We start from the raw sequence: 25,364 nt of genomic DNA on the forward strand, positions 1-25,364 counted from the left end.
GCCACAGTCATAAAATCTGATTTGAAACCTAACCACACTGCCAAACCAAATTTTGGTTTTCATTCATTTTTACAATATAGCCAATTTTGACTTTGTAGCTGGCCCATCGAGTGGAAACCGCTCAGTTCTGCTTCCAGGGCAAGACTCACGACAATAAACGTCAACCTGCATAAAGTACATGGAGACATTGCTCACTGTTATTCTAATTCTGATGTAACAGCTCCTCCCAGAGGATATGTACATGCATGACAATCACACACCAGACATGAATGAATGGCAAACTATGTCTTATTCTCGGGTCTCTGTGGCAGCCTATGGGTAATACATCATCAGTCTAAAAACTTTTGAAATCTTTTACCAAACAATACTTGTGACATGGATTGTTTTTGGACTAGTAACGGCCAAATTATACTTAGTACACAGGTAGGATTAAAAGTGGCCAGTCTTTAAATGAGGGTGCATTTTTAGAACACAGCTCTCAATACATGTTGCACTCAAGTGTGAATGGGGAAATATGGGTCAGAGGCACTGCAGTGTCTTATATGCATAATTTATGTCATTTACTTTGTGAATCCACAAATTGTACCCGTTCTCCAGCCCCAATGGTAAGGCTGGTAATCTGGAGCATTACCAAATCAAGCACCTTGTGAGGACAACTATTCCCATGGTTGTATTTAAACTGGACTTCTGCATTTTCATTAACTGGAGTTAAGATATGTAATTCTTTAAAAATATAGATTTTGTTTTTTTTAACATGAGGATAACATGTACAGGTAATATTGTGAAATCCGCTTACTAAAGGATAGATTCTGCAAAAACGATAACTGAAAGAGTTTACAGCTTTTCTTTTGCACATGATAAAACCATGCATTGTAAATACATTTTCTGGTCTTCTGACAATTAAAAAGCCTTTGGTGAGTGGAAGTATTTGAATGAGTATTGTTCTACCAGCTAAATCATAACCTACTTATAATATGGCCATCTCATGGAACCGAATTAATGATAATGCTTTAGTCTTCCTAATGTACCCTATGACCTCTTACAAAGACAACTCAAGTCAAATATATAATTTTAATATGATTGTATTTTTGCTCTTTTGGTGAAAACAGAACGTTTTAGTGGAAGTGAAAACACATTTTAAACCAATACATACATAGATTATTTCTTAAGGAATCATCTTTCATTCACAGTGAAAAAAGTCAAACAAGTCCACAAACTGCATTGTCCTCCTCTACCCTTAAGCATAGTAAATGATAGGCTTGCCTGTCTGTGTGAGCCATGTAAAAACCACTGCATTGAATAGGGCCTAGCCTGGGCCCTGCTGTGGGCCCATTTCAGTGTTAAGTCCTTTGGGTGTTTTTCAGTTTGTGCCAGAGAAAAGCAGCGGGCCTACAAAACACCTGCCCACAGTGACAGGAGAAGGGTATCCGGCACTCTTTCCTCAGCTTCAAAGTTATGCTGTCACCTGGACATCTAGTCGTGTTGGAAGCGCCAACCATGTGCTGTGCGAGGCACTTTGCCCCGTCGAAGGTCTCCCCGCAGGCAGTGCATATGTAGCGGGTGGCCTGGGCGTGCTGGAGGTAATGGCGCAGGAGGTGCAGCCGCCGCAGGAACGACCTACCACAGTGGCAGCGGTACCGCCGGGAGCCCCGGTGGAGGTAGCGGTGCTTCACACTGAGCGAGGGCTGCTGCGAGATGGCGCCGCACTGGCGGCAGGTGTAGGTGCCCTTAGAGCGCCAGCTCATCTTCATGCGTTTCTCCAGGGCCAGCTCCTTACTTCTATTCACAAACATACACATTATGCTTAGAGGGACTGGGGCAAAGGCAAGGGTAAGGGGGGAAGACTGAGCTAGAGGGGGGGTAGGGACAGGTGAGAGGCGGATCATGGTGATTTTCCCCGGGGCAGAGGCTGAGACAGGTCTAGGGGATGGGGTGGTGGGGGATCTGATAGGGTCCATGGCTAGGGCCATGGGCCTGGGTGTCTGCTGTTGGACAGATTGTGCCTGATGGACAGTCTGTTGCAGAAGGTTAGAGAACTGCCCAATGGGCTTTGCTGTGTTGGTCTGCGTGGGTGCCGGGACATGCGGTTTGGGAGGGTTGGTCTGTGGGGCCACTGGGACCAGCCTGGCCATTTTCCCTGGACCACCACCAGTGTTGTCAAAGAGCAAGGTGGCCACCACAGGAACAGCTGGCTGGGAAGAGGTGGTGGTAGACAGCATTACCCTAGGCAGAGACACAGTAGACTGTCCAGCAGGTGTTAGCTGGCCAACTGCACTGGGGCCCTGATCAGCCACGGGGACTGGGGCCAGTCGTTTCAGCTCCTTGATGCCACTACTGTAACACATCAGGGTGGAGCTACTGGGGCTCTGCTGGCCTGAGGTGGTAGAGATAGCCATGGGTACGAAGGAGAAAGTCGTAGCGGAGGACCCACCAGCTTGGGTGACCAGCTTGTCAGCGTGAGCCAAAACAATATGGTCCACCAGACTGCCCTCAGTAAGAAAGTAAGCTTTACACATAACGCATTGGATGCCCTTCTGCTTATTGCAGTACTTCATGTGATGTTCCAGACTAGTGAAGGGCCCTCTGCCACAACGGACACAGGCACCTTTGTCAGGCGTCTCTGTGACTGGGCTCTGAACTTGGGATTTGGTACTGTGATAGGAAATCATATGGTTGGCCAGGACATCACCAGGAAAGAAAAACTTGCACACAGAACATTGGATGCATATCCTCTTAGAGCAGGTCTTCATGTGGTTGTCCAGATTAGTGAATGACCCCTTGCCACAATGGGCACAGGTACCATTGTCAGGGGTCTCTGATGGGATACTGTGAACGAGAACCTTATGGCCGGCCAGGGCCGTTTCTGTAGGAAAGAAAACGTTGCAAACAAAGCATTTGAAGCCCTTCTTCCCAGAGCAGGTCCTCAAGTGGATATCCAGACTAGTGAATGGACCTCTGCCACAATGAAAACAGGTACCTTCAGGGGTCTCGGAGTCTGTGCTCTGGAAATGGTATGGGATGCTCTGGACTTGGTATGGGGTTCTATGGACATGGTATGGGGTGCTGTGATAGCAAACCATATGATCAGCCAGGACCGATTCAGTAGGGAAAAAAACTTTGCACACAGAGCATTTTAAGCCCTTCTGCTTAGAGCAGGTCCTCATGTGGATGTCCAGACTATAGAATGGTCCACTGCCGCAATAAACACAGACACCTTGGTCAGAGGTCTTTGATGTGGCACTGTGATATTTAAGATTATGGTCCACCAGGGATTTCTCAGAAGGAAATTGGACTTTGCACTCAGAGCATTGGAAGGACCAATCCCTAGAACAGCTCCTCAAATGGAAGTCCATATCAGTGAATGGCCCTCTGCCGCAAACAGCACACATAGTGGAAAGTTGTCCGTGAACCGAAACGTTATGGTTCTGCAGGGCCTTCCTATTATGGAAGAGTACTCTGCACTCAGTGCATGTAAGACCTTTCCAACTGCAGCCTCTCAAATGAACGTCCATATTAGTGAATGGCCCTGTTCCACAGTAGATACACGTAGTGGGATCAGGGACATATGGGGGGGATGTTTCTTTTTTGGGACAGTTGTGGTTTTTGTAGATGGCCAGATCGGGGAAGACCTGACGGCAGAACTCACAGGCGTACATTTGACCCGATATGGCTTCAGAGTGAGTCCGAACCTGATGGTCCAACATGGCCATCTCGGTAGGGAAGACTGCTTGGCATAAAGAGCATTGAAAGTCCTTCTTCATATTGCAGGTCTTCACATGAAATTCCATATTATGATACGGTCCTTTGGCACAATAGTTGCAATAATAAGGCTTGACCTGGGACAACTTGGTCTTGGGCTGCTTAGTCCAGGATGGCCGGGTCTTGACGTTCCGTGTGCGTACAGGAGTGTAAGAAGACCCACTGGATTCCCCAGCGCTGCTGGACCCCGAGTCAGAATCTGATAACTCTTCTGGGTCAAATTCTGACTCCCGCTCAGACGAGGAGGGCTCACCATCTTGGTCAATAAGCATCTCAGCATCCTCATCCTCTTTTTCACTGTGGATGTCATTCTTCCTATCCTCCCCCTGTTTGCTTTTCATTTCCTCCTCCTCTTCACTCAGCCTGATGTCCTCCTCATCAATATCCGTTTCCCCGCTGCTCTCTGTTAACCTGTCGTTGTCTATTCCTCCAGCGCTCTCAGTGTCTTCGCTATGTTCACCACCCTCTCCATCGCTCATCCCCTCATCCCACTGGAGGGGGGCGCCATCAACCTCAACCCCTCTCTCCAGTTTGACACAGATCCTCAGTGAGGGAGTCAGAATGGAGGGGTCTGGTTTGACATCTTCCTTCTCCTCCTCCTCCCCTGATTCCTCCAACCTATGTCTTGTCTTTGTCACTCTCCCATTGCTTTCCATGCTGTATGTATGGTCTAGGGTCACCGCTGAAGGTGGAGTAGACTGTGCATTTAAAGTCTCCTCACTTCCACTGAAGCCATCATTTGAGGTGTCCTCATGGTCAAGAGCCACCACTGAAGGAACAGTATGCTGTCCCTTTAAAGTCTCTTCACTTCCATTCAAGCAATCATTTGAGTTGTCATGTTTGAGGGCCAAGGCAGAAGGTAGAGTATACTGTCCCTTTAAAGTCTCTTCACTGCTATTCAAGCCATTATTTGAGATGTCCCCAAGGGATGTATTTAACAACTCGGTGAACAAGTGTATTCCTATGTGCTTGTTGAGATCCCACAAGTTGCTGAAATGCAGCTGGCAGTTGCTGCAATGGAGGACTGAGTTTGGGTGTGCATTGACTAGGTGCATGGCCAGTGATATTGTGCGACTGAAAGTCACCAGACAGATGTTGCAGGACGTTGAGACCTTGGACCTGTGGCTCTCAAAGTGTTCAATCAACTCCTGGCCAGACTCAAATTGCACGCCACATTCCCAGCACTTTCCCCCCAGCTCCATGGAATGCATGCCGTAAGCAGAGACGCTGTCCCCTGACAGGTCACAGTCATCTTCACTCGAGTCCTCTGGCATGGAGAATGGGCGTGGCACAGAAACCCTGGGGATCTCCTGCAATTCACAGCAAAATTACTTATTAGAGACAAAGTGAGTAAATGAATCAATAGTTTACAAAGTGATGAGTTTTGACTGACCACAAATATATTATTGTTTGCCAATTGTTAGATATGAGGCAGACACTGGTGAACGTCAATAAATAGAGCCTTGGAAACAGTCTACAGAAAGATACAGCATACTCAAAGCCTAACAGCCAGAGTAGGTTTTCTTAATCAGTTCATTAAAGAATAAGTTCTGTATTTTGTATGTAAATGGCATTTTATAGAAGTATGCAGACACTGTGATTTCACTTGTTTTTGACAAACTTACCCCACCAGCAATACACATGACATTCTGTCATTCCTAACTTTAATCACGCCATTATACTCCATTTTGTGCGACTCGAGCAGTTTCCCCTATCTATCTGTGCCACTTCTCCGTGTAGCCTGCGCAAACGCACAGGGAAAAGTATCATGGGTTACATGGAGAAGTATCGCTCGAGTCACACAAAATGAAATATAACGTTGCGGATAAAGTTCGGAATCACACAATTTCATGTGTACAACATCTAAAGACCTGCATCGCTATACTGAGAGAGTTGGTGTTTTTCAAAGAAAATACGTACTTAGGTGTTTTTGGAGCCTTTGTTCATGTTTTATAATGCCCCTGCAACTGCTGAACAAGCATGAGGAAGTATATCGCTTGTGGGGTACCCTCCTCAAAAACAAATGAAATCGCCAAAAAAAAAGTGTCTGGGTACTTCTATAACATGCCAAATACAGATTTGGTTCGAAAGAGTGAACTTCTCCTTTAATAGCATACATAAGGAAAACATATAAAAAGTACCAAGTGTACAGGTGTAGAAATAAAGCTGAGATTTTCAGAGGGTTCCCTGTCCTGCAGATGAGAAAAGAGAGAAAATAACAAGGCAGCCAATGGAGAGGGCATTGAGAGAGAGAAAAGAGAGAAGTATAGATAGGGATACATTCAAGTGGGATACAGAGACAATACCATTTCCATGCCAGACTGAATCGATTGAAAGGGAATTTGGGTTGAAAATGTAAACAATGAAAAATTCCTCAAAAAAATTATCAAAATTGACAGCCATCAAAATTAGATGTACTCTCCCTCTGTACATAATTTGGGATGGATGACATCCCACTGTGAACACATAGGATATCATTGATAACTGTAGTCTCTGGCCTGCATCAACTCTGTTTAAACAACTCACCGGTGGGCTCTGCTTGTGGCCTTTGATCACATCCTCCAGTAGCTCCACCTCTGCCCCCAAGGTCTCCTGAATCACTATGTCTTCCGGAGCCATCTCCATAGCAACCGTATACTGGCTCCCTACATTTTTGAGGGACAAAGTAAGCAAAGAGAAATCCACAGACAGCCAGACAGACAGTGACTGACAGACACACATAGAGATGATATAGTGACATGGAGAAAGTCAGAATAACTTGCTACAATATTACCACAGATAAAAGAAGGGTTAGTTACCAGTTTCTTTAGCATTACTGTGAAGACTGTAATAGTTAATCTCCCAAAGGCAAAATATTAGTTCTAATGTCACTTTCTGCAAAATGTTGCTAATATTGGCCAAGAGGGTTGCTAACTTCCATTATATTGTCCAGCTAAGCGCCCGAGTGACGCAATGGTCTAAGGCACTGCATCTCAGTGCAAGAGGTGTCACTACAGTCCCTGGTTCGAAACCAAACTGTATCACATCCGGCCGTGATTGGGAGTCCCATAGAGCAGCGCATAATTGGCCCAGCAGCGTCCGGGTTTGGCCGGAGTAGGCCGTCATTGTAAATTAGAATTTGTTCTTAACCGACTTGCCTAGTTAAATAAAGGTTAGATCTCATCTCTGCTGGTACTAGCGTTAGCTAGGCTACACAGATAGCCACTTAAAAAGTTATAAAAACAGATTTTTGATTCAGACAACCTAGGGTGTAATCATTAGTCCAAACAGTTGCAAATTGGACAAATTCTGGTAGGTCCCGCCACGTTTTGTTTGCTTCCGTTTCCGAAACGATTTCTAACAGAATAACGTTATGAATACACCCCTAACAAGATATGAGACAACAAGTTATTCCAATTATGTACTTCAGACTACACAGGTGTGTAGCTAGATCGCCCACTAACGTACAAGTTAACTCTCAAATGTGAGGATCACGTAACAATTTCTCTCCGATGTAATGACGCGCTCAATGCTGTTGTTATCGATCGAGAGAGCGCGTTCCCCCATTCGATAATGCTGTTGGTTTGGTGCACGTGCGAAATTGGCATTGATCGTTTATTTTTGGACTTAAATTCCATAGATAACACCTACTACGAATTGTACATAACAATAGCAACATTTGTAAAAACATTACCTTTTATGTCCTTTTTAAACGTTAAAATTCCCTGCTTTGGCTTCCATCATTTATTCTCTATTTCCTGTTTTAACAGGAATGGGTGGAGTCAATGTGAAGCCTACAGCTCCCAGTATGCACCAGTGGCCATCTTTGTAAACGCTATACTACAACTCCCAGTATTCATATTATACTTAACGATTTCCACACATTTGCAAAAAACAAACAAATAAACAAATTCATAATTAGGCTACACATACTACTGTAGAAATGACACACTGTACCTTTGTTTACCATAATGTAACCTCTGTCCATAAGGGCCTTCTGTAATTTATGATTTAAATGTGATGCCAAGTTTTGATGTCATTTCAACTATGCCATTTTTATTATGTAATAATTAATTATTAGGCCTATTTTATTAGCTAAGTGGGGAATTTAAATTAGTAAAAATAGGACTATATTGTTGTTAAGTAGCTAAATTACTATTTTTAGGGTATATGTAGAACACTTTTATCTTCACAGCTTAATGGAACAATCTAATGGCAATAATAAAGTCATGAAACCTTCTGCATTAGTATATGGTATCATACCATATAGGCCAACAACAACAAAAAACACGTGGTTCTATTTGATTATTATTTATTCAGTTTTGCATCACTAGCTAGGCTTCCATCCAATTGGTGACAGATTTTCATGCGAATATTCCAATATCCGCATAAAAATAATATGCGCATTTTCCCACCAGAGATGTTTCAAACAAATTGATTTGTTGCAGACAAAATACTGTGCGTGATGACGTAGTGCACATTCAAATTCTATATATTGTTAAATTCCCATGTACCGAATAAAAATACAAGTTAAATGGGTTTCCATCTAATTACCATCTACAACAAAATAAAATGTTTTCAGGGCACTGGCTCATCAGACATGCCTGTATTGCTTTGAAGTCTGTGCACTGTGCATTTAAGCCTATTCACATGATTTATTCTAGGTTCACTTAGAGGACATTTCAAAATCCATCTGAAATTGTCATCAACATGTGACACCCTATTTCTCCAGGCCTGTTATATATATATATATATATATATATATATATATATATATATATATATATATATATATATATAAATATAAATAATTGTATATAAATAAAATAGTATGATTAGCTAAAAGTATGCCCGAACTACATGAACGGTGCTACAATTTACTAACCACATTTTACACTGCATTTACAAACGTTGGAACTCCAATCAGTGTACAAAACATGGAATTATGGGTTGTAATTCCTTACGTCTTGCAACGGAAACAGTTTAACGTTTAAGAAACAAACGGTTGAAAACAGAGGAAACGGAACGAAACGGGGAGGGACCTAGCACATACCTATTTGAATTTGTCCAATAGAAACTCTCGTATTCGTTGCAAAACGTTTTTCGTTTTGCAAAAGAATCGGCATAATGAATACGCCCCTGTCGTGCAGCAAAACCACATTGAACTGCCCGGAACTAATGTAGCCTAGTCAGCTGGCTTCGTTTCCCAACGAAAGATTTGAGAGATGTACTTCAGCGTTACCGTCTGTTTTTGTGTCCGTTTTGTGGATTCTATCTGGAAAGCAAGTAGCGAATCCTTCATGAAAACCTAATTAATCGTAAGTGTTAATGAAATAACTATGTATATTGTAAAATGAAAGACGAGTGAAAGTGTTTTAAATATGCGTCGTTGGCCTGGAAAGACTAGCGTTCATTAAATCATTGTAATTTTCCCGGCTACAACTATGGCAATTTCCATGGTTTGTTCATGACTGTTCGTGTAGTAGGTATATCTTCTATTTAGAATGTTCCTGTTCACTTTACCTGGACAGCGAGTTGATCTAGCTAATAATAATAATAATAGACATTCACCACTTACCAAGAGGAGGTTTCGCATAGTCGTGGTCACAGTTAAGTGTCCGGCTCCTGGTTCTCGGTTTCTCGAACATCAACTCCAAGACGAGAGTTTGCCCTTTCATATCCAGATTCCCGCGTTGTTGCGGGATGATAGTCGTTTCATTGGAAACGTCTAGGAACAGCCCCCGGTTTCAGACCCTTGCGGTCTGACGAAAGAAGATAGTCGCCAGGGTTGAAGTGTAAGTTGCACATATACAGAATTTGCTTCCTCGGCGTATCTTAAAGTCTCTTCTAATTGCATGCCCCCACTTCTTCAATTCATCAATGCTCGGGGGATATATGACTGTTTTTGTTTGGAATTTGAGCACTGCGGGACACTACAAACACGTATGTTTCTCGAGTCCGCCATTGGCATTTCTGTTGCCGGAAGTGCGTCTACCCACCTGCAGCTACTTCCGCTTTTCAGAGCCAGGAATTGTGAATAGAGCCACTCATCAGATCCATTCCACCTAAATATATTTATGTTACTGTAGCTAGCTGCTGCATATCAGTAGAGCAGTATCCATTACATTTGAACTGATGTTGTAGCTATCTGTTCCCATTTTATTTTGACAGTTGACCACAGTGTGCAACATGTCAGAATCTGGCCACAGTCAACCCGGCATGTACGGACAGGGAAGGAGGAGAAGGCGGCGCCAAGACAGGGATGTGGGTCCCCCGGGGCAAAACCTCTCTGGTCCCAGTCGAGATCGAGAATATGTCCCCAGAGAACACAGAGTAAGAACAAGAGTGCACGGCTTTCCTATGCAGGAAAATGATCTCTATGGGCTTCCTTAGTTTATTGTAGTTCTTCTCTTGTCTTTGAAGGATGCCAGTGAGGAGCGTCCAGGACCACTCCTTCAGAAGACCCCCATCATACTGGCCAAACCCCCTGGAGAACGGGTAAGGTGGTGCTGTGGACCGTGAGTCAATACTGGTTAAAGACCATTGCTTTCTTTACTGGTGTCATCAGTGACCAGAGACATAACACAGACAATGACAGAAAGGCCTCAGACCACCATGGATGCAGAACATGTCTACTGATCACCAGCATTACCCTAGCCATTATAAGCGTTTATTTACTGTAGCAGTGAATACAATCTCTAACACATGCACGTTACTTACAGCTGTGATTGGCCAGATCAAGCTCGTCCCCCTGAGAAGATGAAGCATAGCATCAAGCTGGTGGACGATCAGATGAACTGGTGTGAGAGCGCCATGGAGGTAAAGCTCTTCTGATTATCGTTGTCATGCCATACATATGTGTAACATATCCGTAGCCAGGCTGTCCTGTGTTACAGTACATAGGGGACCAGATCAGTGTTTCTGCTGCAGTCATTTAGCTGTGGCACTTTGAAGATGCTAGAACAGTCCACATTAACTTTTCCTCTGCAAAATAAACGAGTAATGAATAGAAAAACCAGACAACCCCATAGTATAACAGTTTATCTATTTACCTAATCGGTTTGTTGTTGTGCGTTCAAATGCGAGATAAATATTCCTCTCAAGGCACATTTTAAGTTGCTAGTGCCATTGGGAGGTAAACATGCATTCTGACAAGCAGCCAATGCACAACAATTCATAATGCAATCACAGGGACTGATGTTTTAATGGACTTTGTTAAGCATACCATTGCAACTTTATTTATTTATCAACACCTAAATATGTGTGAACTGCACCATTTTAAACCCAGAGTTTTTAGGAGCTCAATGGTTAAGCACCTTACCGCTCAGCACTTTTTTTGTGAGTGCATAGGGAAAAGGGGGACTGAATATAACATGGGTCAATTTTAGGGTAGCTTGAGGTAAAACGCCACCCTACCTCAAAAATATTTTTTGGGGACACAAAATTCATCAATATGATGCTAACTAGTTAAAATATCCCATTTGGGATCTAGCTAATGATTAGATCAATAGGGAAAATGCAGATAGCGACACCATTTTCAGCCAATTTATTTCTAGCCACTATGCCTTTTATTGGTTGGGCTACAGGAGATAATGTTTATTGCTAATAGCATTCCTGATAATATGGACCGTGCATAGGCTATATGCATGGTCCAATATATACAAATTATTTGACCAATATGTTATTGGGCTCATTTCTGAAGGTGGAAATTATCATTCAGATGATGTCAGCATAATTTTATTTTCATTCATTTTGGAGAAGAATGGCCTTTTAAAAAAATCGCAGGAACTGTGCTTTTCAGTCCTTATACATAAATATTATCCGGGGAGACCTGGACCCCCCTGTTAACCCCCTCCACTGCGACCCTTTTCCCCATTGCTACACATTTTTCCAGAGGAAACACTGAGCCAGACAGAGATGTTGTTGTCCTGTGTTACAGTACCTAAGGGACCAGACAGACATGTTGGTAGTGGGAGTCATTGGCCTGCAGGGAACAGGGAAATCCACCATCATGTCTCTCCTGTCTGCCAACGCACCTGAAGAAGACCAAAGGTATTGTTCTTTTGGCACCTCCTTACGTGGAGCTCTTTCCATCTATAAAGACGGGGAAAATTGTATTGTAAATTGTTATATTCTAAACAAATGTAATTCAATTTGAAAGTAAATGGTAAAAAATGGTTGTATTGTATCCCTGTGTCTGACACGCCTGTGTGTGTTTGTGTAGGGGCTATGTGTTCAGGGCCCAGACTCAGGAGATCAAAGAGAGAGGAGGGAACCAGAGCACTGGTATTGACTTCTACATTACCCAGGAAAGAGTCATCTTCTTGGACACACAGGTCAGATTAAAGCATCAGCGGTTAAGGCGATTCGCTCTATCTCTAATTTTGTATTTATCCATATACCATTCCTCTTTCTCCAATGTTATTTTCTATGCCAATATGTTCCTCTGCCCTATGTGTTCCTCCAGCCCATTCTCAGCCCCTCCATTTTGGATCACCTCATCAACAACGACCGCAAGCTGGCTCCAGAGTACAAACTCCCTCACACCTATGTGGAGATGCAGGTCAATGAGGGGCCAGCAGGGGGCACTGGGCAACAGAGGCTCTAAAGGAGAGCTACTTTCTGTCTAATCTGATCCAGTCTTACGATTCAGTCTTAAAACATCTGTCTGTTTGCATAACGTGTTCCCGTACTGTATGTTGAAGTCGGTTTGTAAGTTCTACTGTTCTCTCAAGGTGTTATAACTCACTCTTTTTGAATCAGTCTCTTCAGATCACTGCCTTCCTGTTCACAGTGTGCCACGTGGTCATTGTGATTCAAGACTGGTTCACTGACATCAACCTCTACAGGTAACCACTCCACCCGTCTGGGAAACAAGAGTCCATTAGCACTGATTCACTAATGCTTATCATGGGGTTTTCAAATCAGGGCAGATAGGATCATCATTGGAGGGTGGGGTTCCGTGTCTCAGTGTATTTTGGCTGTGGCATTACCTTGTCCATTCATCCCCATTGTAATATTTTGGGGGAAATGATTTACACCCTTGCATCCATTCCACTGTCACACCATTGGGAATGTTCTGATATCATATTCATGTTGTTGTGCTGTGTGAATATTCTGACCAGGTTGTATGAAGTGTCTCTGTGGTGGTGGTGGTGATGATGATATTGTCTCTGACCAGGTTCCTCCAGACAGCAGAGATGTTAAAGCCCTCTACCCCCTCAGCCAGCCACGACAGCACTGGCTCCTCTGGCACCGAAGAGGGATCAGAGTACTACCCTCACATAGGTGACAGACGCAGAAACAGGCGCACACACACACACTCTAGTTCCGACTCAGTGTACTGAACGCTCAATAATGTATTGTTCTGTTGTCTAGTGTTCCTGCAGAACAAATCTATTCGTGATGAGTTCTGTCCCAGAAACTTGAAGAATATGCATATGGCAGTGGACAAGCTGATGGCCCACTCCCATCTGAAATACAAAGGTTAGACTGGAGAGGATGTACCAACAGGCTTATCACAACATTCACATATTTAAACACTATACTATTGTGTTGTTTCTATATTAGGATTCCTGCACGTGCATCTTTTTGAAGGGTGAGAAGTGCAAAGCAGTGACAAATGTCATTAAAAAGCCCCATAAAGTGTGCAGACATGGGTTTAGTTAGCATGACTGATCATGTTTTGGTTTCTATATGCAGGCACATTGTCCATGCTGGACTGTAATATTTTCCCTGGACTGGACCGCGACTACCTGGAAACAGAGGTCAACATGTTCCTGCTGCCACGGGCTAACCAAAGCAGGTCAGAGAAAATACCATGTCTTAGTTTTCACACACGTCTGTCTATCTTTGGATGTTCTCTCTCATTCTTTTGTTATACTGATTACCCATGTCTTTGTCTTGGTGTTTTGTTCTAGGGTCCGGGGCCGCCCCTCTCTTCTCTCTCCTCCCGGGCTACAGAGGACACCCCACCTTCTCCTCTCAGGTCTCCAAGCTTCGCAGCCAAATCCTGTCCATGTCCCGCTGTCACACACCATCCTCACAGAGAAGAACTGGTAAGGGAAGCACAGAGGGACACACGTGTTGTCGCGTCTGTCACTCACTGTAAACATTTTGTGATTAGCTGGAAATGAGGCAAAACTGTACTCAAAAATATGTTTGACTGTTATGTTGTGACAGGTTTCACTATGCAGCTCGTATCTGGGACGGGGTGAAGAAGTCCTCAGCCCTGTCTGAATACAGCCGTCTACAGGCCAAGCAGCACTGTCAACCTGTTGTTATGAATACTGGAGGAAATGGATGTCCCTTTCCTACATGAGGACCAGAAGAAACAGAGGGAGGTGGGTCTGGAGATGGACAGTGCCAGTACTATTGGGCTCACAGGTTCAGTCAGTGGGGATATGAGGTGCTTGATGTTGAGGAGAGGTCCATCTCATTGGTAAGATATGGAACTACAGATAGTTCAACTTTGGTGGCTCTGGCTTTGTAACAGAGGGAGAAAAAGGGACAGCTGATCAGATTCAGGTGTCAATGTAACCTTAAATAACCTTGCTAAGTGTTAGAAGAATCAGATGGTACAGAGTGACTGACTTTGACTAACATGATAAAAATGGTGAAAGTAATATTAAGTTGAAGCATACAGCGGTGCTTCATTTTTATTTAAAAATATGTTATTGTCTAAAGTATTTGTTACCTGTTTACCTGAAATGTTTTGATTGTTTATTATGTAAAGATGGAGCTGAGATTCAGGACGAGACACTTCTGCAGCTTGACAAGAATTGATAAAAATATGATCTAATCATTAACATTAAACAGATATACTCTGTTATTTCTCCCTTCTTCTGCTGTAATAACAATAATATTGTAAGAACATTCTGAAAGAGTATAAAATCCTTTGTATTCCACAACCTTTACATTTCAGGCAAGTAATATTATATTAATATATAAGTCTTAACTAGGATTATTTTCAAATCCAGAAACAAAACGTATTTTTGGATTATACAATCATTTCAAAACATCAGATTTGACTGTCATGGTGGTGATTGAATCCTTTAAAAAAGAATAGACTTAATGCTGTAGGTTATAGAGATTAAATTGGTATGAATATGCAAAAGGAAGCATAGTATTTTATGTATATAGTTGGGCAAGATATATTTTCCTTGTATAATAAAAAGGCACTAATTTAGGGTTAGCAGTGTGGTTAGGTTTAAAATCTGATTTTATGACTGTGGCTGTCCCAGCTAATGACCACTCTGCAGAGCTGCCTCCAGAACAAGTTTCATTACGAAAAATGCTAACCTGCACTTCACAGTTCCAGGTAACAATGCACACCATTTTTTCAGCTCATTTTACTAGCACCATGCTGCAAGAAAAATAGCTTCCTAATTTCGCTTTCTATATACACTTAGGCTGTGAGCGTCAACAGCATCATGTCTGTTTTCTCTCATTGACTCCCATGTATTCTACACTGTTCAAAAAAATAAAGGGAACACTAAAATAACATCCTAGATCTGAATGAATGAAATAATCTTATTAAATATTTTTTTCTTTACATAGTTGAATGTGCTAACAACAAAATCACACAAAAATAATAAATGGAAATCCAATTTATCAACCCATGGAGGTCTGGATTTGGAGTCACACTCAAAATTAAAGTGGAAACCACACTACAGGCTGATCCAACTTTGATGTAATGTCCTTAAAACAAGTCAAAATGAGGCTCAGTAGTGTGTGTGGCCTCCACGTGCCTGTATAACCTCCCTACAACGCCTGGGCATGCTCCTGATGAGGTGGCGGATGGTCTCCTGAGGGATCTCCTCCCAGACCTGGACTAAAGCATCCACCAACTCCTGGACAGTCTGTGGTGCAACGTGGTGTTGGTGGATGGAGCGAGACATGATGTCCCAGATGTGCTCAATTGCATTCAGGTCTGGGGAACGGGCGGGCCAGTCCATAGCATCAATGCCTTCCTCTTGCAGGAACTGCTGACACACTCCAGCCACATGAGGTCTAGCATTGTCTTGCATTAGGAGGAACCCAGGGCCAACCGCACCAGCATATGGTCTCATCTCGGGTCCCTAATGGCAGTCAGGCTACCTCTGGCGAGCACATGGAGGGCTGTGCGGCCCCGCAAAGAAATGCCACCACACACCATGACTGACCCACCGCCAAACCGGTCATGCTGGAGGATGTTGCAGGCAGCAGAACGTTCTCCACGGCGTCTCCAGACTCTGTCACGTCTGTCACATGTGCTCAGTGGGAACCTGCTTTCATCTGTGAAGAGCACAGGGCGCCAGTGGTGAATTTGCCAATCTTGGTGTTCTCTGGCAAATGCCAAACGTCCTGCACGGTGTTGGGCTGTAAGCACAACCCCCACCTGTGGACATCGGGCCCTCATACCACCCTCATGGAGTCTCTGACTGTTTGAGCAGACACATGCACATTTGTGGCCTGCTGGAGGTCATTTTGCAGGGCTCTGGCAGTGCTCCTCCTGCTCCTCCTTGCACAAAGGCGGAGGTAGCGGTCCTGCTGCTGGGTTGTTGCCCTCCTACGGCCTCCTCCACGTCTCCTGATGTACTGGCCTGTCTCCTGGTAGCGCCTCCATGCTCTGGACACTACGCTGACAGACACAGCAAACCTTCTTGCCACAGCTCGCATTGATGTGCCATCCTGGATGAGCTGCACTACCTGAGCCACTTGTGTGGGTTGTAGACTCCGTCTCATGCTACCACTAGAGTGAAAGCACCACCAGCATTCGAAAGTGACCAAAACATCAGCCAGGAAGCATAGGAACTGAGAAGTGGTCTGTGGTCACCACCTGCTGAACCACTCCTTTATTGGGGGTGTCTTGCTAATTGCCTATAATTTCCACCTGTTGTCTATTCCATTTGCACAACAGCATGTGAAATTTATTGTCAATCATTGTTGCTTCCTAAGTGGACAGTTTGATTTCACAGAAGTGTGATTGACTTGGAGTTACATTGTGTTGTTTAAGTGTTCCCTTTATTTTTTTGAGCAGTGTATTTCCAGTGTAAGCATGCTTGTTCACGCACGTATAAAAAAGGCTCCCCGTGTGATTTGGGCTTTATCCATAGTCAAATCAAATCAAACTTTATTTGTCACATGCGCCGAATACAACGTGTAGACTACCGTGAAATGTTTACTTACAAGCCCTTAACCAACAGTGCAGTTGAAGAAGAAAATATTTACCAGGTAGACTACAATAAAAAGAAATAATAAAAGGTAACTCAATAAGAATAAGAATAACATTAACGAGGCTATATACAGGGGGCACCGGTACCGAGTCAATGTGCAGGGGTACAGGCTAGTTGAGGTAATCTGTACATGTAGGTGGGGGCGAAGTGACTATGCATAGATGACAAACAAACGGCGAGTAGCAGCGGTGTACAAAAGGGGGGGTCAGACATTCCCAGTTCACTCCCTAACTTTTTCCCTTGGCCCTAACCCTTAGATGTTTGTAAATGTGTAAGGTGTAAGCAATACGGTGTAAGCTCCACCACTTTCCTGATTATACCTATCCAGACCCTTCAGAAAAATCAGAGTTAAGTCAGAGCTAAAGAGGAGGGATAGGGAGTGAATTTGGACCAGTAAATAATGTGTATGTGCCACCTAAGAGTTTCAATTCAGGTTTTTTTTGTTCATTCAGGTTGAAGTTCACAGTGGAAGAGAAGCAGGTGTCCATTGTGACCATGGAGGAGGACACTGGCACTGCAGACTGCCAGAAAAGACAGAAACCAAATAAGTGCAAAGGTACATGGACCTATATTTAATTTGTCACTGCACACAATACGGGTCTGGGCTGTCATCTGTATAGTACAGAACGCTATCTTAGTTGTTTATTAATGTACCAGCAATGACAGTGAAAGTCGACTAATCATCAACAGCATGTATTGCTATGTTTGAGGCAACAATTAAAATACATTACCATTCTATTATGTGTAAAAATAAAATTAATGACTGAAATATATTTTTATATATATATTTTTTCTTCATATTTCAGAATGCAAGGATAGGAACTGTGAAAGGACAGGGAAGACAGTGGTGAAGTCCAGAGTTAGGGAGGTTAGTTAGAACGGAATCTAAGGGAAGAACAGGGAAGACAGTGGTGGAGTCCAGAGTTAGGGAGGTTAGTTAGAACGGAATCTAAGGGAAGAACAGGGAAGACAGTGGTGAAGTCCAGAGTTAGGGAGGTTAGTTAGAACGGAATCTAAGGGAAGAACAGGGAAGACAGTGGTGAAGTCCAGAGTTAGGGAGGTTAGTTAGAACGGAATCTAAGGGAAGAACAGTGGAGACAGTGGTGAAGTCCAGAGTTAGGGAGGTTAGTTAGAACGGAATCTAAGGGAAGAACAGGGAAGACAGTGGTGAAGTCCAGAGTTAGGGAGGTTAGTTAGAACGGAATCTAAGGGAAGAACAGGGAAGACAGTGGTGAAGTCCAGAGTTAGGGAGGTTAGTTAGAACGGAATCTAAGGGAAGAACAGGGAAGTAAAGAACTGTTGTGACATTGATGTTATACAATAAACAGGGGAAATTGTTTGATTTTCTGTTAACAGTAACAATATATCACCTCTTTGACCTGCGCCTAGTTATTTTCAAGGAAGTACAGTCAGTATAGTCAATAACATCATCAATTGAGTACATTTCTGAATTTAGTAAAAGGTGTTGAAAATTACACAAAACCACAAAGCAAGTGATTACAAATACTTAAAAAAAAAATCTGTTCATAAAAGGGCAGAGAGAAGATTTAATCAGATGGACGCCATGCTCCTGGTAAGTATGCTGTAATGCCAGAGTTTTGTCACTATTAGTATCTATTGGGACATTGACTTGGGTTGGACCTCACCGGAGCTGAGTACCGGCACCTCAGATTTACTACTGATTGAGCTCCTGTTCCTTTTATAGAATATTAGCTCAAGAATTGTGGAGTTCCTGCACCTAAATATAAACAGTACTGACACCTATTTTTGTCCAAATCAAGCATTGCACCTAGGTCAACGATTCGATTCTTGCAGATTCACAAATTAGTCTCTTCACCTCACCCCTCCATTTGTGCATTCACGCGCGCCTTTGCCATATGCACAAGTGACTCAAAACAGAGAAGTATGTAAGTTAGGGAAAAATTCAAACATAAAAGTTATTTATTGAATTCTTCAATTTGACCTATCTTGGTAGGTAGTTGGACCAAGGTGCGCCGACATTTTCTGCCACTGCAATGAAACCAACAACAACAACAAAATGAACAAACCACATCATCTCCTAAAGCACTCCTTTTCCTATACCTGTGAAGGAGCTCTCTCATTCTCTCTCTATCTACTCCCCCACTTATCTCCATATAATAAATCCTCTTCAGTTTCCAAGTTGTGTCTGCTTTATGAAGACATTGTTAAGAATTATCCTATATTATTGTTTAATGGCATAAACTTCTACATGTACTATGACAGATCTACAAGTTGTACAATGAATCAGAAAAGCTGCAGATTCAGCAGTTGGTGGAGCCAGGAGAACACAATGGTAGATGGCATACATTGTAGCCTGTCGATATGGAATGGGACCAGGGAGGACAACACGGTGTTCCTCCATGACGCTACAATTGTAACCTACTCAATTAATATTGGTTTATCAATATTATTACATGTGTAGGCCTAATATCAAAGTTAGTCTGCAATCAGGGTTTGGCCTAGTAGAATGTATTTACATTTTTTTATTAACCTTTAATTAAACAGGGATTCACATTAAGATAAAACTATTTTACAAGAGCCCTGTATACATTAAAAAATAAAACCCAGTACATAAATAAAACACAACAGTCTAATATACTGTTCAAAAGTTTGGGGTCACTTAGAAATGTCCTTGTTTTGAAAGAAAATCACTTTTTTTGTCCATTAAAATAACATAAAATTGATCAGAATTACAGTGTAGATATTGTTAATGTTGTAAATGACTATTGTAGCTGGAAACAGCTGATAAAACAAGAAGGATTATCTACATAGGCGTACAGAGGCCCATTATCGGCAACCATCACTCCTGTGTTCCAATGGCACGTTGTGTTAGCTAATCCAAGTTTATCATTTTAAAAAGCAAATTGATCGTTAGAAAACCCTCGTTAGAAAACTGTTGTTCTAATTAAAGAAGCAATAAAACTGACCTTTAGACTAGTTCAGTATCTGGAGCATCAGCATTTGTGGGTTCGATTACAGGATCAAAATGGCCAGAAACAAAGAACTTTCTTCTGAACTTTCTTCGTCAGTCTATTCTTGTTCTGAGAAATGAATGCGATTCCATGTGAGAAATTGCCAAGAAACTGAAGAGCTCGTACAACGCTGTGTACTACTCCCTTCACAGAACAGCGCAGACTGGCTCTAACCAGAATAGAAAGATGAGTGGGAGGCCCCGGTGCACAACTGAGCAAGAGGACAAGTACATTAGAGTGTCTCTAGTTTGAGAAACAGACGCCTCACAAGTCCTCAACTGGCAGCTTCATTAAATAGTACCCGCAAAACACCAGTCTCAACGTCAATAGTGAAGAGGCGACTCCGGGATGTTGGCCTTCCAAGCAGAGTTCCTCCCTCCAGTGTCTGTGTTCTTTTGCCCATCTTAATCTTTTCTTTTTATTGGCCAGTCTGAGATATGGCTTTTTCTTTGCAACTCTGCCTAGAAGGCCAGCAGATACACAACATTAAACATATTTAAGAAAAGCAATCGCATTCTGTAACATAAGTCTCCAATCAATAATTTTAAATGCCTGAAAGGCACCCGAATATCTAACTGCAAGGAATGCTGTGTATCGTTCCACACATAAGGGGCAAAAAACCAAAATGCAGATTTTCCCAATTCTGTGGAGACCAAATGGATCTCCAGAGTTATATTAAGATATTAAGATTTGGTTCAGTAACATGAACAATTCCTAGGTCAACAAACTAATACAATCAGTGGAAGCTGCTGAGGGGAGGACAGCTCATAATAATGGCTGTAACGGAGCGAATGTAATGGCATCAAACACATGGAAACTATGTGATTGATGTATTTGAAACCGTTCTACTCATTCTGCTCCAGCCATTACCACGAGCCCGTCCTCCCCAATTAAGGTGCCACCAACGTCCTGTGGCTATAATATGTATAGGCCGTACATTCATTAGCTGGCAATAAAAGTAATACTTAATCGGTATGTTCCTGGTCAATTTTTAAGTGTTGTTATATTATGATTGTACCGCTGAGTGCCGTTCTGTAACGTTGAGCCCTCCCTTATAAAAAAAGATTGCAGTAACTGCAGTCGACTGGTATTTTGGATGCAGTAATTGCAGTATACTGCACTCTAGCGGCAGTTACACTGCAAAATTACTGCATTAAGTAAAACTGTTATTTTGGATGCAGTATTTTCAGTATAATGCAGTTATAATGCACTCTAACTGCAGTTATACTGCAATCTTTTTTTCCTAAGGGCTGCTGAACAGGTCCTGTATTTTTGACAACAGCGAATTTTTCTAGCAAAGGTCGCAATTGCTTGTATTATTATTATACTTACAAGAAATAAATTGTACATTTTACAGGTTATGATCATAACAACTAAGTCTCTGAAATATAAAGAGGGAGAACATTAAACATGCAGGTTTGGGTCTTTTTATTTATTTATTATACATTTTTTTTACATTGTAATAAACTTAGTGAAATCTTAACGGAATATATTTACAAAATAATACATATAGGAGCAGTCAGCATTGTACATCAGGACGAACAACTACATTTGTTTTGACTACTAGTCTATTTTTTTATGATGGACATTTTTTGATGTAGAAAAACCAGTATACAAAGAAGCATACAAATAGATAATGATAACATATGCAAGGGGGTACAACAAATGACATATTATACAAAAACCTTAAAAGAAACACACATTGATTGTTTTAACAGCTTTCTTATAAGAAGAATGTTGAATGGTCTTAATGTACTGCTCGAATTCCTTATACGGAAGAGGGTTTTTTATTAGTGAATTTACATTTATGAATATGACATTTTGCCATTTGCACAATTAGATTTATGAGGTAAAATTGTTTTTCTTTATCCTTATTTTAAGGAAACCCGAGCAGCACATTCTCCCATAAAAAAAAAGTAATCGAGAATATTAACAATTATAAAACTGTGAATATCTTTCCATAATCTTTTTTACATGTAGACAATGCCAAAATAAATGCAAAACTGTTTCTGGATGCTCAACACAAAAAGTACAGTCAATGTTAATGTCTTTTTTAAGTTTAATCAGGTAATGATTCGCAGGGCAATACTTATGGATCATTCTGAAAGAGACCTCTTTGACCTTGTTAACAAGCAGGTATTTGTGTGGTAATAACCCTACTTTTTTCCAACAGATATTAGTGACCAATGTATTCCAGTAAGTTGTGACATAAGGAATGGATACAATATCCCTTTGAAAAAAGCACGTATAGATCTGTTGTTCTGAGGGAGCAAGGAGAAACATATTTTTCCTATTGATGAGTCAACTGGATTAAGCGAGGGTAGGTCAAGAAGGTGAGGTCTGGCTAATCCTCTAAACAACATGAGAGTTCCAGATGGAATAGCATCAAAGACTATGGCAAACTCTCTAGGTGTAACAGGGATATTGTAATGAGATAAAAATTCCTCATAATTGAGTAACAATCCTTCTGCATTAAAAAGTTGACTCACCAGCAGGATATGATTATTAAACCATTTCTTAAAAAATAAAGACTTGTTTCTATACAACATATCCTTATTGTTCCAAATGAAATACCTATGCGGGGGGAAAGTATGTTTATATATTAACGACCACGCTAAGAATACTTGTCTTTGAAAAGCAGATCATTTTGTAGGAATCTTATCATAGTTACAAAGTAACATAAAATTGAGGCCACCAAAATGGGAGAAGATATGAGGGCTGAGATTCCAAATTGAAGTTGGATTCTTTAAGAAATGTTTAGCCCAATTTATCTTAAGTATTATTCAAAGTAGGAAAATCCCCAAAATTGCGACCACCATATTCATATGAGTTCATAACGACAGATTTCCTAATATAATGTGTACGATTTTTCCAGATTTTTTTTTACATTTACATTTTAGTCATTTAGCAGACGCTCTTATCCAGAGCGACTTACAGTAGTGAATGCATACATTTCATACAATTTCATACATATCATACTTTTTTTTTTTTTTTTTTTTTCTGTGCTGGCCCCCCGTGGGAATCGAACCCACAACCCTGGTGTTGTAAACACCATGCTCTACCAACTGAGCTACAGGGAAGGCTGAAAAGAACCTGGTCAACCGCTTTTACCTATTTTGTTATCAAGATGTAGGGACTGGGCTGCATAAGTAAGTCTGGAGATACCTTCAGCTTTAGAAAGCAATACTCGACTTTTCAAGGACAAATCCCTCTGCAACCAATGGTTCAACTTCTTTTAGTTTTTTTTCAATAATAGGTATGAAATTTAATAAGCACCTTTTCTGTTGATCCTTAAATATGGTAATCCCAAGGTATGTAACTTTTTCCTTGACTGGAATATTGCATATACTGTAGAGGGTACCACACAGTCTTTAACAGCAAATAATTCACACTTATTAAGGTTTAGGCAAAGACCAGATGCTTTGGAAAATATATGTATCAAAATCGATTGCCCTATGAATCTGGTCAGCATCTTTCAAAAAGAGGGTGATGTCATCTGCAAGCTGATTTATGATAATATCTCTGTCAGCAATAGAGATCCCTTTATATCGCTGGATTTAACAGAACTTGTAAGAAGTTGGGTTGCAAGCAGGAAGAGGTAAGGAGAAATTGGGCAACCTTGCCTAATTCCTCTTATCAAATCTGGGAGAAGTGCCATGCTTTAATTTAATGGAACTGTTCCCATTCATATAAAGAGTTTTAATGGTACTACAAAATAATTCCCCACAACCAAATTTCTCAAGGGAGAGCAATAGAAACTCATGTTCCACTGTATCGAAGGCTTTATAAAAGTTTAGGAAGACAATAAAACTATCTTTGAGGATTAGATCAGAATAGTCAATAAGGTCTAACACCAGTCGGATATTATTATACAGTTGAAGTCGGAAGTTTACATACACTTAGGTTGGAGACATTAAAACTAGATTTCAACCACTCCACAAATTTTTTGTTAACAAACTATAGTTTTGGCAAGTCGGTTAGGACATCTACTTTGTGCATGACGCAAGTAATTTTTCCAACAATTGTTTACAGACAGATTATTTCACTTATAATTCACTGTATCACAATTCCAGTGGGTCAGACGTTTACATACACTAAGTTGACTGTGCCTTTAAACAGCTTGGAAAATTCCAGAAAATTATGTCATGACTTTAGAAGCTTCTGATAGGCTAATTTACATCATTTCAGTCAATTGGAGGTACACCTGTGGATGTATTTCAAGGCCTACCTTCAAACTCTGTGCCCCTTTGCTTGACATCATGGGAAAATCAAAAGAAATCAGCCAAGACCTCAGAAAAAAATTGTAGAGCTCCACATGTCTGATTTATCCTTGGGAGCAATTTCCAAATGCCTGAAGATACCAGGTTAATCTGTACAAACAATAGTATGCAAGTATAAACACCATGCAGCCATCATAGCGCTCAGGAAGGAGACGCGTTCTGTCTCCTAGAGATGAACGTACTTTGGTGCGAAAAGTGCAAATCAATCCCAGAACAACAGCAAAGGACCTTGTGAAGATGCTGGAGGAAACGGGTACAAAAATATCTAGATCCACAGTAAAACAAGTCTTATATCGACATAACCTGAAAGGCCGCTCTGCAAGGAAGAAGCCACTGCTCCAAAACCGCCCCCCAAAAAGCCAGACTACGGTTTGCAACTGCACATGGGGACATATTTATTCTGTGATTCATTGTCATTAAAGACTGTTGCTGAAAGGATTCATGCTGTTGCACAAATGATTGACCCAGCTGAGGGGACACTGGTTACCATCAAGTACGCAGATGGAGGAAGCATGAGGAAGAGGTTCCTCCCCTCTCAACCTTTTCAGGTACAGTACAACAAGATAATATCTGGTTTCTCTCCGGAAAAGTCTTGGACCTCATTAAACTTTGTTAATGTGCAATTTTCTCAATGCTTATAGGACATCGTAATGTTCGTTGGGGCCCCTGATATGGCTTTGGAAACCTGTCTTGATTTACCCATGTCATCCGCCAGTTACACACGTGCCCAGGCAGGAACAGTGGTGGACAGCGGGATTGTTGAAGATGTGGTTTTATACACTATTTGGCTGGCTGAGGATCAGGTGGTGGTGACTACTTTCACATTTAGACAGATTCAACAATCTGACATAAGTACTGGTTCTCCTTCATGCTTATATCTGAAAAAAATAACATAGGGCATTGGTTGTTAAACCTCAGGGACACCCTGCCGTTACATGTATTTTATATATTACAGAGTTACTACAATAGATTCAACTTATCAGCTACTAATCAAGCCCTTTACTTGGTGAATTTGTTTAGCTATTTCTGGGCTACTACTACATTGTGAAACATACGGGGGTTGCAGAGAAGTTTGAGAACCACTGAAAAGTATTGTGGTTTTTCAGGAAAATAAACCAACACAAAACCAACCTGCC

At 41.7% G+C, this 25,364-nt stretch overlaps 1 protein-coding gene and 1 pseudogene across 4 annotated transcripts; one reads left to right on the plus strand and one right to left on the minus strand.

Annotated features, from left to right (window-relative positions):
- Positions 1-1,057: 1,057 nt before the first annotated feature.
- On the minus strand, positions 1,058-9,713 carry si:dkey-79d12.4 (uncharacterized). 4 transcript variants are annotated; one of them, XM_029738317.1, is made up of 4 exons: positions 9,317-9,713; positions 6,286-6,404; positions 5,901-5,951; positions 1,058-5,069 (listed from the first exon to the last, which is right to left on the minus strand). In XM_029738317.1, exons 1-4 carry the CDS (start codon positions 9,414-9,416, stop codon positions 1,341-1,343), a joined length of 3,999 nt encoding a protein of 1,332 aa, XP_029594177.1. In that variant the 5' UTR covers positions 9,417-9,713; the 3' UTR covers positions 1,058-1,340. The 4 variants fall into 4 exon arrangements, with proteins under 4 accessions (XP_029594177.1, XP_029594179.1, XP_029594180.1 ...); XM_029738319.1 differs by lacking the exon at positions 9,317-9,713 and adding an exon at positions 7,433-7,581; XM_029738320.1 differs by lacking the exon at positions 9,317-9,713 and adding an exon at positions 6,558-6,780.
- On the plus strand, positions 8,863-17,728 carry LOC115177500 (protein SMG9-like; annotated as a pseudogene).
- The last annotated feature ends 7,636 nt before the right edge of the window (positions 17,729-25,364 follow it).

The sequence above is a fragment of the Salmo trutta genome, chromosome 37 (genome assembly GCF_901001165.1).
Source record: "Salmo trutta chromosome 37, fSalTru1.1, whole genome shotgun sequence".
Classification (NCBI taxonomy): domain Eukaryota; kingdom Metazoa; phylum Chordata; class Actinopteri; order Salmoniformes; family Salmonidae; genus Salmo; species Salmo trutta.

Coding starts and splice junctions, on each gene's coding strand:
- si:dkey-79d12.4 (XM_029738317.1), bottom strand. CDS start 9,416: ATGAAAGGGCAAACTCTCGTCTTGGAGTTGATGTTCGAGAAACCGAGA. Junction 5,952..6,285: donor GCCACAAGCAGAGCCCACCG/GTGAGTTGTTTA, acceptor TCTCATCTGCAG/GACAGGGAACCCTCTGAAAA. Junction 5,070..5,900: donor TTTCTACACCTGTACACTTG/GTACTTTTTATA, acceptor TGTGAATTGCAG/GAGATCCCCAGGGTTTCTGT.